The 13,828-nt window shown below is 46.1% G+C and overlaps 1 protein-coding gene across 1 annotated transcript in view; it reads left to right on the top strand.

The window, feature by feature from the left end:
* Positions 1 to 13,828, top strand: part of Npl (N-acetylneuraminate pyruvate lyase) — a 47,328-nt gene that overhangs the window by 7,874 nt on the left and 25,626 nt on the right. Inside the window, exons 3-6 of the mRNA XM_021167052.3 lie at positions 4,318 to 4,391; positions 5,987 to 6,074; positions 12,973 to 13,030; positions 13,379 to 13,454. Of these exons, the coding sequence (XP_021022711.1) occupies positions 4,318 to 4,391; positions 5,987 to 6,074; positions 12,973 to 13,030; positions 13,379 to 13,454 (296 nt within the window). The remainder of the gene's footprint in view (positions 1 to 4,317; positions 4,392 to 5,986; positions 6,075 to 12,972; positions 13,031 to 13,378; positions 13,455 to 13,828) is intronic.

Genomic DNA, 13,828 nt, shown 5'->3' with positions numbered 1-13,828 from the left:
GATCTTCGAAAGAGCAGTCAGTGCTCTTAACCGCTGAGCCATTTCTTCAGCCCAAGGTTTCATTGTTCACTGGTGGTGCATGCTTTTCATCTCAGACAGAGTCAGGTAGATCTCTGAGTTCTCTGAGGCCAGCCTGGTCTACAGACTAAGTTTGAGGATAGCCAGAGCTACACAGAGCAACTCTGTCTCAAAAAACCTAAATAGAAAAAAAAAAAAAAAGTTTCATTTCTCTCCATCAAACGCCATCACTTGGCTGTGACAAGTGCCCTTTCTCTGCTGAGCCACCTTACATGCCCTGGGTCCGCTTGTGAATGTACTCCTGGGTGTCTTGGTCAAGGGCTGTAGACTTACAACCTACAGCAAGCAAGAAAGGCCTGAGGTGGTTGCCTGGACATGGAACCTCTAACAGGACAGATACTGATCTTCCCCTTTGACAAATTAGCCCTACTGGTAGCCTACACCTGTAATCCCAGCATACTGGGGGCAGAGGCTGGCTGATCCCTGTGAGTTAGCTCACAGCCCTGTCTACCTAGTGAGTTCCCGGACAGCCAAGGCTATTGAGAGACCTGTCTAGGAGAGCCAGTGTTGTGTTGTATAAAAATAGAGAAGGAATATGCTCAGCACCAAATGTTGTGTTGTATAAAAATAAAGAGAAAAGGAACATGTTTGGTGGAGATGCAGTCAGGTGTGGGGCAAGGGGGTGCCTCCGCAGGCCCATGCTGAGGCATCCTTTCCCCCTGAGGGACCAGCTACACAATGGTATAGTATAGAATAGTTTATTCAGAACTTGGGCAGAAGAGTTGAGATGGTAGTAGAGGTAGAGAAAGGCAGAGAGAGAGAGAGTAGAGGAATAGAGGCCAGCCTTGGGCACATGGAGCGGGGAGAGGGGCGAGAAGACAGAGTGAGAGCAAGCAGGCAAGTAAGCAAGAGAGAGAGGAGGGGGCAAGTAGCTCCTCTTATAGTGAGTCAGTCAGACATGCATGGCTGTTGCCAGGTAACTGGGGCAGAGCTTAGACAAAATGCTAGCAGCCAGGGTTACGTTCTGAAACGCTGTCTCAGAAAAAGTCAGCCCTAGCCTTCTTAGATACATGGCTTTTCAGTCATTTGTGGGTGTACATGATCGAGTGGTGTGTGTGTGTTTGTGTGTATGTGTGTGTATGTGTTGTAAGACCCCCGAAGCTGGCCCTCCACTCAAGTCCCGGGGTGAGCTGGCCAGACCCCAGTGTCCCGAGAGAAAACCACACAGAGCTTCTTTTTAGCTGTATTTTTAAAGATCAGGGAAGACAAGCTTGGGGAACATTCAGGGGCTTTACCTTCCAGGGAGAAATGCTCTAAGTCGGGGTCTCACAGTGTGTGTGTGTGTTGTCCATGTACATATGGAAAGCAGAAAAACAACCTCAAAATATTGTTCCCTGGGTGCCATTCACCTTATTTTTTGAAGTGGAGTCTCACTGGCCTGGAAATCGACAAGTAGGCTAGGCTGGCTGGCCAGTGAGTCCCAGGGGTCTGCTGCCACCTCTCAGCACTGGTGTATTGTTACATCAGTTCTGTGCATCACACTCAGGTCCTTTTGTCTTCAAGGTAAATATTTCACCAACTAAGCTAAGTCCCCAGCCCAAAAAAGTCCTCTATGCAAAAGTTTTAACACTGGGAAAGTCAAACAGAAGTTGTTCTAAAGGATTGTCCCTCTCCAGCCTTTCCAAAGGGGGCATAGGCTGAGAGCCTTTTCTAGACAATTCTTCCACTGACCTAGAAATGCGAGCGTCGGTACCATTCCTAAAGGCATTTAAAAGCATCCCCAGACTTCGCTCTCTTCTTAAGAAGATAGATAATGCATCTCCTAGGAACCCAAGGAGAATTGTCACCCAGGGCAACCAGAAGGCTTGTGGCAGGGAAGGGGGTGAGTATAGAGAGAACCCCTTCCCGCTGAGCCAAAAACAGAACAAAACTGTGAAGTTCACAGAGGAAGGAGAAGAAATTTGGCTTTTACCTGCCTACATCTGCTCCAGGGCACTACCAGCTCCCTAGAAAGAGGCTTGTGCCAGGACAGAGCCAGACATGATGACAGCTCCGGACATAGTGGGAGGAGAGAGGAGGCAGTTTCACCCTAGCTCTCACTCCAAGCCCAGCCCCATGGCTGTTTCCCAGCATCCCTTCTTGGGGTTTACCATCCACATGTCTGAACCCCAATGCACTTAATTCTTAACCTAGTCACAGCTTCCAGGTTGTATGTACACAACCTCCTTCACTCCATTAACATAATAGTGAAAGTTACAAAATATCACACAGGAGATACGGTATCCACGTCAATACTTCTTTGTAAGTTTTGTGAAGCACAGACTAGGGTAGTGTTATGTTGGGACCTGAGCCACTATAGAAAGTGCCCTTCCTTCCCTCATGACTTTAGATTAGTGGCTTTAAATTTGTCCCTAAGTACCCCTTTCCTGCCCCTGGGCCATGAGCAATCACTACCCACAATGCAGTCTTGCTGTTTGTATCTTTTCCTTTCATCTCAGAATCTGCCCCCTTTCTTCTTTTCTCCCTTTGTTTCTATTCCCTTGGCCGAAATACCCTTTGATGTCTGTTTTTTAGATGTATTCAATTTTTTTTATTGTTGTTTAAGGAATAAGATGAAAAGAATGATAATGAGGCTAAACCCAAATTAGGAACCTCAGCTCCTATACAAAAGCAGAAATGAGGGCCAGCTAGGTCTCTTGTGTTCTTGGCAATGTAGCCGTGGTTCTGCAACAGTAACCAGTCAGGCTCACCACCTGGCTTTCCTTTGAATTTTTACTCTGGTCAGCTATCCTCCCTACCATAATTTGTCTTTTTCTTTGTTTTTTGTTTGTTTGTTTTGTTTTGTTTTTGAAACAGGGTCTCTCTGTGTGTAACCCTGACTGTCCTGGAACTCAACAGACTGGCCTTGAACGCAGACAGCTGCCTGCCTCTGCTTCCCAAATGTTGAGGTTAAAGGCATTCACCATCACTGCCCAGTGCCAACTTAACTTTATATAGTGGTGAGCCATTTAGTGCAGGTTTTTTAGCCCATTTATTTTCTCCTTAAGTCTCAGATCTTCACAAGGTCACCATTGCACTTCAGACTGAAACGTACAGGCGGCTCACATGGGGAGTTTGTTAAAATGCAGGTGCTCAGCCAGTTGTCGTAGATCACGCCTGCGATGTCAGCAGTTGAGAAGCTGAGGCAGAACCATCTGGAGTTCAAGACCAGCTGCAGCTACATAGCTCCCTGAGCTATGTAGGCCAGCCTGAGCTACAGGAGACCCTAGGACTGGACATTGTAAATCCACATCTTATTGAGAGAGCTCAGCTGAGACCCGAAAGAGTGGAGACAAGGAGAATATGAAGGTTATTTCTGAAACCGTGCTCTCCCCATGGGGATTTGCCTTTGGAACCCTAGAGACATTCAGTCCTAGGCCGGTCCAGTAAGAGGTCACTCCTGAGCATCTCAGTTAAAGGTCTCTGCTTTAATGACTTGTTTATTTCTAGTTTATATGTATGAGTGCTTTGCCTCTGTGTATGCCTGTGCACTGTGTGCATGGCTATTGCCTGAGGAGGTCTAAAGAGGATATCAGATCATTGAAACTAGAGTCTCCGATGGTCTGAGCCACTGTGAGGGGGGCTAGGAACTAAACCTGGGTCTTCTGCAGAAAGCAACAAGCAAGTGCTCTTCACCTCTGAGCCATCTCTGTAGTCGTGATGGGCATGATGGACAGAGAGAACAGGCCTTAATTTTTAAAGGAAAGCTGGTAGAAACCTGTGGAGGCATGCTTAGCTCTAAGTCCTGGAGCATTTACGATAGGATTAGAGTAGCAGAAATGCCTCTGGGAATTGCTCGCTCAGGTTACACCAGAACCAGAAAGTTTCTCCAGAAAGGGAAGGCAAGGCAAGGGCAAGGGCAAGGGCAAGGCAAGGCAAGGCTGGTGAGATAGCTGAGTGGGGAAGGTGCTTGCCTGCCACACCCCCAAACCTGATGATTTGGTTCGATTCCTGGGACCCACATGATGGACAGACTCCCCAAAGGGGAGTGGCCTCTACACACACGTGTGTGCGCGCGCGCGCGCACACACACACACACACACACACACACACACACACACACACCCCATGTATCACTACCACCAGTTTGTCTTGTGCATATTAGGCAAGCCATCTATCAGCTGAGCTATGTACCCTACCCTAGAGTAGATTTTTAATAATTATTAATATGAGCAGTTCATGAGCCAGGGATTGGTTGAATAACCATCAAAATAAAAAAGACTAAATATCCATTATTTCCTATTTCCCCCTGTCTTTTAGAGAAATCAACTTTCCTGTCATTGGTCAGTATGTGGATTACCTGGTGAAGGAACAGGGGGTGAAGAATATTTTCGGTAAGTCATCTTGAGAGTTCTCTGTATGTGTCTAGCTCAGGCCTTAGCAAGTCATAGATCTCACCTGGCTAGAAGGTCATAGGGCACGTGTCACAGGTCATAGAGGAGCCTGCTAGGATAACTAAAAGTTGCAGATGTGTAGGCTCACTGACTTTAGGTCTACAGATTCCTTGTAGAGTACCTCATTTGGCAGTGTGCCAACAAATACAGTATTTTCATCCGCCGCTTAGAGACAAAACACTATGTCTTAGAGACCCTTGAGGTCATGAAAAAAGGGGTAGAGTAACAGCAAAGCCTGCTTAAGTAACAGTTTAGCTCTCTGATACAGGGCCTGGCAAAGTGGCACACCCCTTTAATCCCAGCATTTAGGAGGCAGAGGAGGCAGATCTCTGAGTTCAAAGGCAGCCTGGTCTACAGAGTGAGTTCCAGGACAGTCAGGGGCACACAGAGAGACCCTGTCTTGAAAGAAAGAAAGAAAGAAAGAAAGAAAGAAAGAAAGAAAGAAAGAAAGAAAGAAAGAAAGAAAGAAAGAAAGAGAGAGAGAGAGAGAGAGAGAGAAAGAGAGAGAAAGGAAGGGAGGGGGGAGGGGAGGAGGGGAGGGGGAGGGGAGGGGAAATGAAGACAGACCTGCTCTTTTCTGAAGGAAAACAGAGGAGCAGTAGATATGGGAAGGGGGGTTGACTAGAAGAAGGAGGCGATTAGGGTGTATCATATGACAGAAGAATAAATAAAGGAAAAATAAATGTACAAGGATTAAAAAGTAATTATGTACATACATACATACATACATACATACATACATACATACATACATACAAGTTAAACCGATGTAGTAGCATGCACCTATAGTCCCAGCTTAGGCAGGAGGATCATAAGGCCAGCCTGGAAACAGTATAACACTCTGCCTTTAAAAAAAAAAAAAATCGAGCAGGGAGTGGTGGCGCACGCCTTTAATCCCAGCACTTGGTAGGCAGAGGCAGGCAGATTTCTGAGTTTGAGGCCAGCCTGGTCTACAGAGTGAGTTCCAGGACAGCCAGGGCTACAGAGAAACCCACGCCTTTAATCCCAGCACTTGGTAGGCAGAGGCAGGCAGATTTCTGAGTTTGAGGCCAGCCTGGTCTACAGAGTGAGTTCCAGGACAGCCAGGGCTACAGAGAAATCCTGTCTCAAAAACATCCGTACGTACATACATACATACATATATACATACATACATCGCTGGACCAGAGAGGTGGCTCAGTGGTTAAGACTCTTGCCACTTTCGCAAAGGCACATATGTGCACACAGACACACAGAAATAAAAATAATAAATCTTTTTTTTTAATTCCCATCTGTCCCTAATGACTAGGAGCAATTTCTAACCAAACTCACAGTTGACCTCCTCGCTGTCTTTTTACTAGATGAAGATAGAAAAAGGACCAAGTCTGAATTTTAAAATGGACAAGCGGCCCATCTCCCTCCGGGCTCCTTCTCTGTTTATTCTTCGTGCCCCTTCCTCTCACGCAGGGGTTTCAGACCCAGCCCTTCCAGATTTAGGATTGACAGAATAAAAAAGCATTGCGGGGTCCCACTGACTGACTCTTTGTTTGAAACAGTGAATGGCACCACAGGAGAAGGCCTGTCCCTGAGCATCTCTGAACGTCGCCAGGTCGCGGAGGAATGGGTTAAACAAGGGAGGAACAAGTGAGTATAACTGAGTGAGCGACCCACTCAAGGGCAAGATCTGTGCCAGCCAGGCTCCTCCCACTGTCCCAGTCAGCTGAGGGGGGACTGGAGCTGGAGCTCGAAGGACGCTCCTTCCCTGTCTCTGGGGAAGGGCAGCCGGACCACAAAACACCCCAGCTCTTTCTTACTCAGAAACCACCCTGATCGGCCAAGTCCTCAGGGTTTCCCGTCCTTGGACTAAAGGAGAACAGGAGGGTGACCTGCTGTTGTGTGTATTATTCCTGCCTTAGGGCTTCTGTTGCTATGATGACACACCATGAGTTGAGCTAAGCAGCTTGGAGGGAAAGGGTTTATCTAGCTTATACTGCCACATCATAGTCCATCACTAAGGGGAGTCAGAGCAGGAACTCAAATAGAACAGGAACCCAAAGGTGGGAGTTAACTCAGGCCGTGGAGGAGGGGGACTTACTGGCTTGCTCCTTGTGGCTTGATCAGTTTGTTTTTATTTTATTTTTATAGTTTATTTTATTGATTTTTGGTTTTTTTGAGACAGGGTTTCTCTGTGTACCCTGGCTGTACTGCAATTCTCTGTAGACCAGGCTGGTCTGGAACTCACAGAGATCTGCCTGCCTCTGCTCCCCGAGTGCTGCTAGGGCTAAAGATGTGTGCCACCACCATCAAGGTTGTTATTTTCTTATCCGCCCTAGACCCCTCTGCCTATTATGCTAAGCCCTCCCACAGCAATCTCCATCAAGAAAATCCCCTAGACTAGTGGTTCTCAGCCTTCCTAATGCTGCGACCCTTTAATACAGTTCTTCTAGGTGTGGGGACCCCCACCCCAACCATAAAATTACTTTTGTCGCTACTTCCTAATTGTAATTTTGCTACTGTTATAAGTCATAATGTTAGTATCTGCTATGTGACTCCTGTCAGGTTGAGAACCACTGCCTTTGATTCTAGGGCCTGAAGACTTGCCTACAGGCCAATCTATGGAGGTCTTTTCTCATTAGGATTCCTTTTTTCCAGATGACCCTACCTTGTGTCAAATTGACATAAAACTAGCATTGGGTAATGCATCACACCGGGCAGCTGGAGCAACATCTTTGCCCTCAGTCTTCTTTCCATCCGATTGAGAAGCAGGTTGCAACATCCAACACTCCCCAGGTCTGATTACGTATACACGGAGACAAAGGAGTGGTTGGAAGTATTCAGATAGAGACAAGATATTGTCAGTTAGTAGTAACAGCTGAGCAAGCCCCCCCACCCTCACCTTCCTATATAGCTAAGTGTGGATTGGAGGACCCCAAAGCTGGTGTCTACATGGGGAGGCTTCTTCATCCCCAATGGTGGGATGCTAGCATAGCTTACCAGAGCGATGTTAGGTAGACGTTTTTTCTTACTATGTTTGTTTATTTTTATTTGTCTGTTTTGGGTGGTTTGGGCTTTGGGTATCATTTTGGTTTGGTTTGAGTTTTGGTTTTTCGAAGCAGGGTTTCACTCTACACCCCTGACTTTCCTAGAACTGGCTCTGTAGACCAGGCTGGCCTCAAACTCAGATTTCCACCTGCCTCTGCCTTGGAGTGTTGGGACTAAAGGTGTGCGCCACTACTGCCCCGTGGTTTGTTTTTGAACTGAAGCAGGCTGAATCACCTGCCGAGTTCCTTTATTATCATTATGATTATTATTATTATTATCATTATCATCATGATGTTTGAGAGTGTAAGCTTCTGAGTTAGAGGCCAGCCTGGTCTACAGAGTGAGCTCCAGGACAGCCAGGGACACACAGAGAAACCTGTCTTGAAACCACCCCCCACCCCAAATAAAAATAAATTTAAAAAAGAGAGTGTATGTGTGAAGGTCAGAGGACAGCTTGAAAGAGTCAGGTCTTTTCATCAAGAGGGTCCTGGGGATAGAACTCTGATCCTTAGACTTCTCAGCAAGGCTCCTTTACCCATTGACTCATCCCTCCAATCTCTTTTATTTTCCCCCAAGGGAGAGACTTTTGTTAACCTGGCTGGCCTGGTTCAACTCATTATGTAGCCAAAGGTGACCTTGAACTTTTGATCCTCCTGTCTCCACCACCCAAATTCTGGAATAGCAGGTACACAGTGTGACAGGAACTAATGCCCTAGTATTTTTATTTTATTTTTTATTTTTATTTTTTGAGACAGGATCTTTTGACATAGTTCTGACTGTGCAGTAACTCACTATATAGACAAGGCTTGCTTGAACTCACAGAGACTCACCTGCCTCTGATGCTGAGGTTAAAGGTGTGCGTACCACGCTGAGGTTAAAGGTGTGCGTACCACGTTGCTTGCTTTCTCCAGACTGCCCTATTCTTTAGACTTAGGCTCTATTCTTTAGACTTAGGCATGCTAACTAATGTCAAAGTCAGCCCCCTTCCTCCCTCTGCCATGTTGCTCTTATGTCTTTAGTTCAACGTTGTCTGTTTCTAGGCTCCTGCAGTACAAGCTTACTGTCTTTCCGTGAAGTTTCTCTTTCATTCAGTCCTGGGGCGGGAGTGGTTCTGCAGCAGTGCAAAGGTGGATTCAAGCTGGGGAAGGGGAGCTGTGAGGCCCAGAAATGCAGAACCAGGGCTGAGGTTTCCTTTGTTTGATAGAGGGCAGGAAGTCCTGCCCTGCTGCCACGCAGCTGCAGCTCCGGGAAGCTGAGGTCAGCTTTTTCTCTTCCTACAGAGGATTCCTCTTTCTGTATTCTTTTCCTCTGGAGTTTGCCCCCTCTCCCCTTGCCACTTTTCTTTTTATGAATACTTTTATTATTTATTCGTTTTATTGTATGAGTGTATGTGGTAAGTTATCTGCGCCAACGAAGTGAGCGAATGCAAGCCAAATTAAAGTAGAAAGGCAGGTTTACTGGGGAGTAGCTCTTCACCAGCCACAAAGGAAAGGGGTCAGTGCAGTTGCCATGGAGAGCGAGACAGAGCGGAAGAAAAAGAGAAAGCGTGTATGCAGAGAGAGAAGAGAGAGATGCAGAGAGAGTGGGGGAGGAGAGAACCAATGTCTGGCTGATAGGAAGCCCAGCTCATGGGCTGGAAAGTTCAGGGTAGAGGGCGGGCTGTGCCCATGCCCTGTAAGAGGTAGGAACTGAGGGATGCTGGGAGAACCTGGAGGCCAGGTCGGCTTTGGTATGTTAAATACATATCTCAGCTGCTTGTCCCGGGTCTGAAACCCAACAGTATGAAGGTGTACCACATGTGTGCTTGGTGTCTACAAAGGCCAGAAAAAGATGTCAGATTTGTTAGCATTTCTTCTAGGTCCTGCCCTACAGTTACCTGGCAACAGCCAGATGTGCCTGACTCTTATAAAGCGGGCTGCTGGCCCCCTCCTCACTCTCTTCTCTTGCTCCTCTTCTCTTATTCTCTTCCTCTCGTCCCCCTCTGTCCCCCCTCTCCCCACACCCCTCTCCCCTCCTTTTTCCATATGTTCAAGGTCAGCCTCTACTCCTTCTCTCTTTGTCTTTCTCCATCTCTTCTACCTCCTCAACTCCCTTCCCCATGCCCTAAATAAACTCTTTTTGGTTTTTGGAGACAGGGTTTCTCTGTATAGCCCTGACTGTCCTGGAACTCACTTTGTAGATCAGGCTGGCCTCGAACTCAGAAATCCGCCTGCCTCTGCCTCCCCAGTGCTGGGATTAAAGACCTGCACCAAACAAGCCCGGCTCTCTTTTCTATTCTATACCGTCCTGTGACTGTATCTCAGAGGGAAGGGATGCCTCAGCATGGGCGAGCAGAGGCAGCCCCTTCCCCTGCACCATACATGTTCATGCCTCTTCCAAACATGTCCCTGGCTTCTTTTTCTTTTTTTAATAAAACATTTGTGTTACAGACAATTGTAAGCCACCATGTTAGTGCTTGGAAATGAACCCAGGTCCTGAAAGAACAAGCCAGTGCTCATAACCACTGAGCCATCTGTCCCGTCCCATGTTATGTTCTTGGTAAACCGAGCTCATGTTCTTAGCTGCAGAGTCCTGCATGTCCTGGGAACCGAGCACACTCCCTTTAATGCCAGTCAGGACCCAGTGACCTGGCTCAGCCCTCGAATCCACATTTCCTGCTATATCTTTTACTTTAGATGAAGCTCTTGAGTATAAGAGTTCTATCTGCAGATGTTTTGAAGAAAGCCTATGTACATTTGGATCCTGAAAGAACTGCCTTGCTATGGTCTTTTACAAAAATTTTCTTTCTGCGTGCTGTTGTGTTTTATAAAAAAGAAAAGGAAGCCACGGATATGTTTGGAGGTTTGCTACTATGTGGGGGAAGGGGATTTTGCAGGCCATGCAGAGGCAACCCTTTCCCCTGAGGGACCTGCCACACAATAGTATAGAATAGAGTTTATTTAGGGCATGTGGAGGGGAGTTGAGGATGTAGTAGAGGTAGAGAAAGGGGGAGAGAGAGAGAGAAAAAGAGAGAGAGTAGAGGCTGGATATGAACAGGTGAAGAGAGATGGGGGAGAGGGAGGGCGGAGAGAAGGGACAAAGTGGGAAGAGGATAAGAGAGCAAGAGAGGAGAGTGAGGAGGGGGGCAAGCAGCCCCTTTTATAGTGAGTCAGGAACACCTGGCTGTTGCCAGGTAACTGTGGGGTGGAGCCTAGAAGAAATGCTAACACATGGGCTTGTATATAGAAAGTGTGTGACCTGTAGATTGACCATATATATTTTTTTCTAAGTGCTTCTGATCAGGTAGTCAATTTTGTTATTATAAAAAGATAGAGAGGTATTAAGATATGTTCTATGGGGGTGTGGTGAGGTATGAGGGAAAGAGGTACCTGGGGGTGGGGGGCCCATGCCAAGGCATCCCTATCCCCTGAGAGCCAAACAATGGTATAGTGTAGTATAGAGTTTATTCAGGGCATGGGGAGGGGAGCTAAGAGGGTAGTAGAGGCAGAGAGAGGGAAAGAGTAGAGAGAAGTACAAGTTGACCATGGCCATGTGGAGAGAGGGGGAAAGGGAATGGGAAGAGAGGGAGAACAAGGAGGCAAGAGGCAAGGGAGAGAAGCAATAGTAAGAGAAAGAGGAGGGGGCTAGCAGCCCCTTTTATAGTGGGCCAGGCCTACCTGACTGTTGCCAGGTAACTGTGAGGGTGGAGTCCACACTGAGTACCAACAGACAACACCAAGAACAAATAAGATTTTGTGAATTGGGAGGAAAACGGACAATTTGGAGGGCTGAGTATGATGGTGTACACACCCCTCTCCTTTTTTTTTTTTTTTTGTTCTTTTGGGGTTTGGGGGGGTTTTGTTTTTTGGGGGGTTTTGTTTGGTTGGTTGGTTGGTTTTGTTTTTGTTTTTTGTCTTTTTTCGAGACAGGGTTTGTCTGTATAGCCCTGGCTGTCCTGGAACTCACTCTGTAGACCAGGCTGGCCTCGAACTCAGAAATCTGCCTGCCCCTGCCTCCTGAGTGCTGGGCCGTGGTGTATCCCTTTAATCCCATCATAATAAGCTCCAGAACTACATAATAGAAAGAACCTATCCCAAAAATAAATAATAAAATAACTTAGGGGTAGAGGAAATGGCTCAGCAGGGAAGGCCCTTGCCCACAGCACAATCCCCCCACCCCTCCTCCACACACACTGGACTGTTGGAAGGTTGTAAGCCACGGTGTGGGTGCTGAGAATCAAACCAGGGTCCTCCTGAAGAACAGCCAGTGCTCTTCACTGCTGAGCCACCTCTTCAACCCTAAAATAACTTTGAATAGTGGCCAGTTTACTTCCTGTATGAAAACAGAGAAATACCTTTATGTACTTCTTAAAGTGGTAACACTAGGGGTTAAATTCAGAGCTGTTTCCTACGTGTTAGGGTAGTGCCCTGCCACTGAAATAGATCTCAAATATCTGTAGCCCTTTTGCATTTTTTATTTTGAGACAGGGTCTCAGTAAGTTCCCAAGGTCTCCTTAAATTTGTGATCCCCCTGCATCAGTTTTCCAAATAGCTGGGATTATGGACCCGTGCCACTAGGGCCTTGCCTACTTTTTATTCTCTATCTTTATTTATTTTAAAAATATATATATATATATATATATATATATATATATATGTATATATGTATATGTATATGTATCTGAGTACACTGTAGCTGTACAGATGGTTGTGAACCTTCATGTGGTTGTTGGGGATTGAATTTTTAGGACCTCTGCTTGCTCTGGTCAACTCCAAAGCTTCATTTATTATTATACATAAGTACACTGTAGCTGACTTTTGACTCTCCAGAAGAGGGCGTCAGATCTCATTACGGATGGTTGTGAGCCACCATGTGGTTGCTGGGATTTGAACTCAGGACCTATGAAAGAGCAGTCAGTGCTCTTACCCACTGAGGCATCTCGCCAGCCCCTATTTATTTTCAAGACAGGTTTTCTCTGTGTAGCCCTGGCTGTCCTGGAACTTGGATCTGGCCTTGAACTCACAGAAATCCACCTGCCTCTGCCTCCTGAGTGCAGGGATTAAAGGCATGAGCCATCACACCCAGGTACTTTTGAATTTTTTAAATAATATTTTTAATTTTTTTTGAGTTTTATATAATGTATTTTAAAATTTTTGTTGTTTTGAAAACAAATAATTTCAGTAATTTCCCCAAGTTGGTCTTGAATTTGAAATCCTCCTGCCTCAGCTTTCCAAGTATCTGGGATGACAGACCTGTGCCACTAGACCCAGTTTTCATGCATTCTTGATTAGTTTTGGGGTTTGGGGTTTTTTATGTGCATGCACATAGTATATGGAGGTTAAAGGACAAGTTTGGGGAATTGATTCTCTTGTTTATGCTGTGGGTCCCAGGGATACTGGTAGAATTGATTCAACCATCTTATTAGTCTCAAGGCTAACTATTAAACCAGCACAAGCCAGAATGGTGCAGCCCTTCTTTATTCTTCTAAACTCCAGGCGATTCACATGCTTGTCTTCTGCAGGTTGGACCAGGTGGTGATTCACGTGGGAGCACTAAACGTGAAGGAGTCACAAGAACTGGTATGGCTCTGCTTTGCCATCCGGGACATATATTCTTAGCAATGATGGTTTACTTTAGTGGTTCTCAACCTGTGGGTCTTGACCCCTTGTGAGGGCGAGTCAGTGACCCTTTCACCGGATTGGGCTAAGAGTATCAGAAAACAGAGATCTTTACATATCGATTCATAACAATAGCAAAATTACAGTTCATAATTATCAATGAAAGTAATTTTATGGTGGGGGGGGTCGCAGGAGTTAGCTGGCAAATTCGAAGAGGTTGCTGCTGAACTCTGGTGTTGTCGTCTGTCTGGGAGTAGGTTCTATGGGACTACGATCACTAACTCTACTGTTGCCTTTTTTTTTTTTAAGGCCCAACATGCAGCAGAAATTGGAGCTGATGGCATTGCTGTCATTGCGCCTTTCTTTTTCAAGTCACAGAACAAAGGTAAGGAAGGACATTGGCCTGAGTGCACAATGCTTTTTCCTGTTCACCTCTTGCTTTCATTAAAATAAATATATATTTAATTCATAAACACAAACTCCTATAGACTGGAGGCGTGACATTGCAATGGATTACTGTTCCTCTTCCAAGTTCCACAGCGGAGACTGTATTAAAGCACTTGCCTTATTTTGCCAGCTTTCTTTTTTTTTTTTAAAGATTTATTTATTTATTATATGTAAGTACACTGTAGCTGTCTTCAGACACTCCAGAGAGGGCATAAGATGGTTGTGAGCCACCATGTGGTTGCTGGGATTTGAACTCAGGACCTTTGGAAGAGCAGTCGGGGCTCTTAACCACTGAGCCATCTTGCCGGCCCT

This window comes from Mus caroli, unplaced genomic scaffold (genome assembly GCF_978045245.1).
Source record: "Mus caroli unplaced genomic scaffold, Mus_caroli_1 scaffold_1, whole genome shotgun sequence".
NCBI classification, from domain to species: Eukaryota; Metazoa; Chordata; class Mammalia; order Rodentia; family Muridae; genus Mus; species Mus caroli.
Note: the sequence above shows the minus strand (reverse complement) of the source record. Positions and strands in the feature narration are given on the sequence as shown.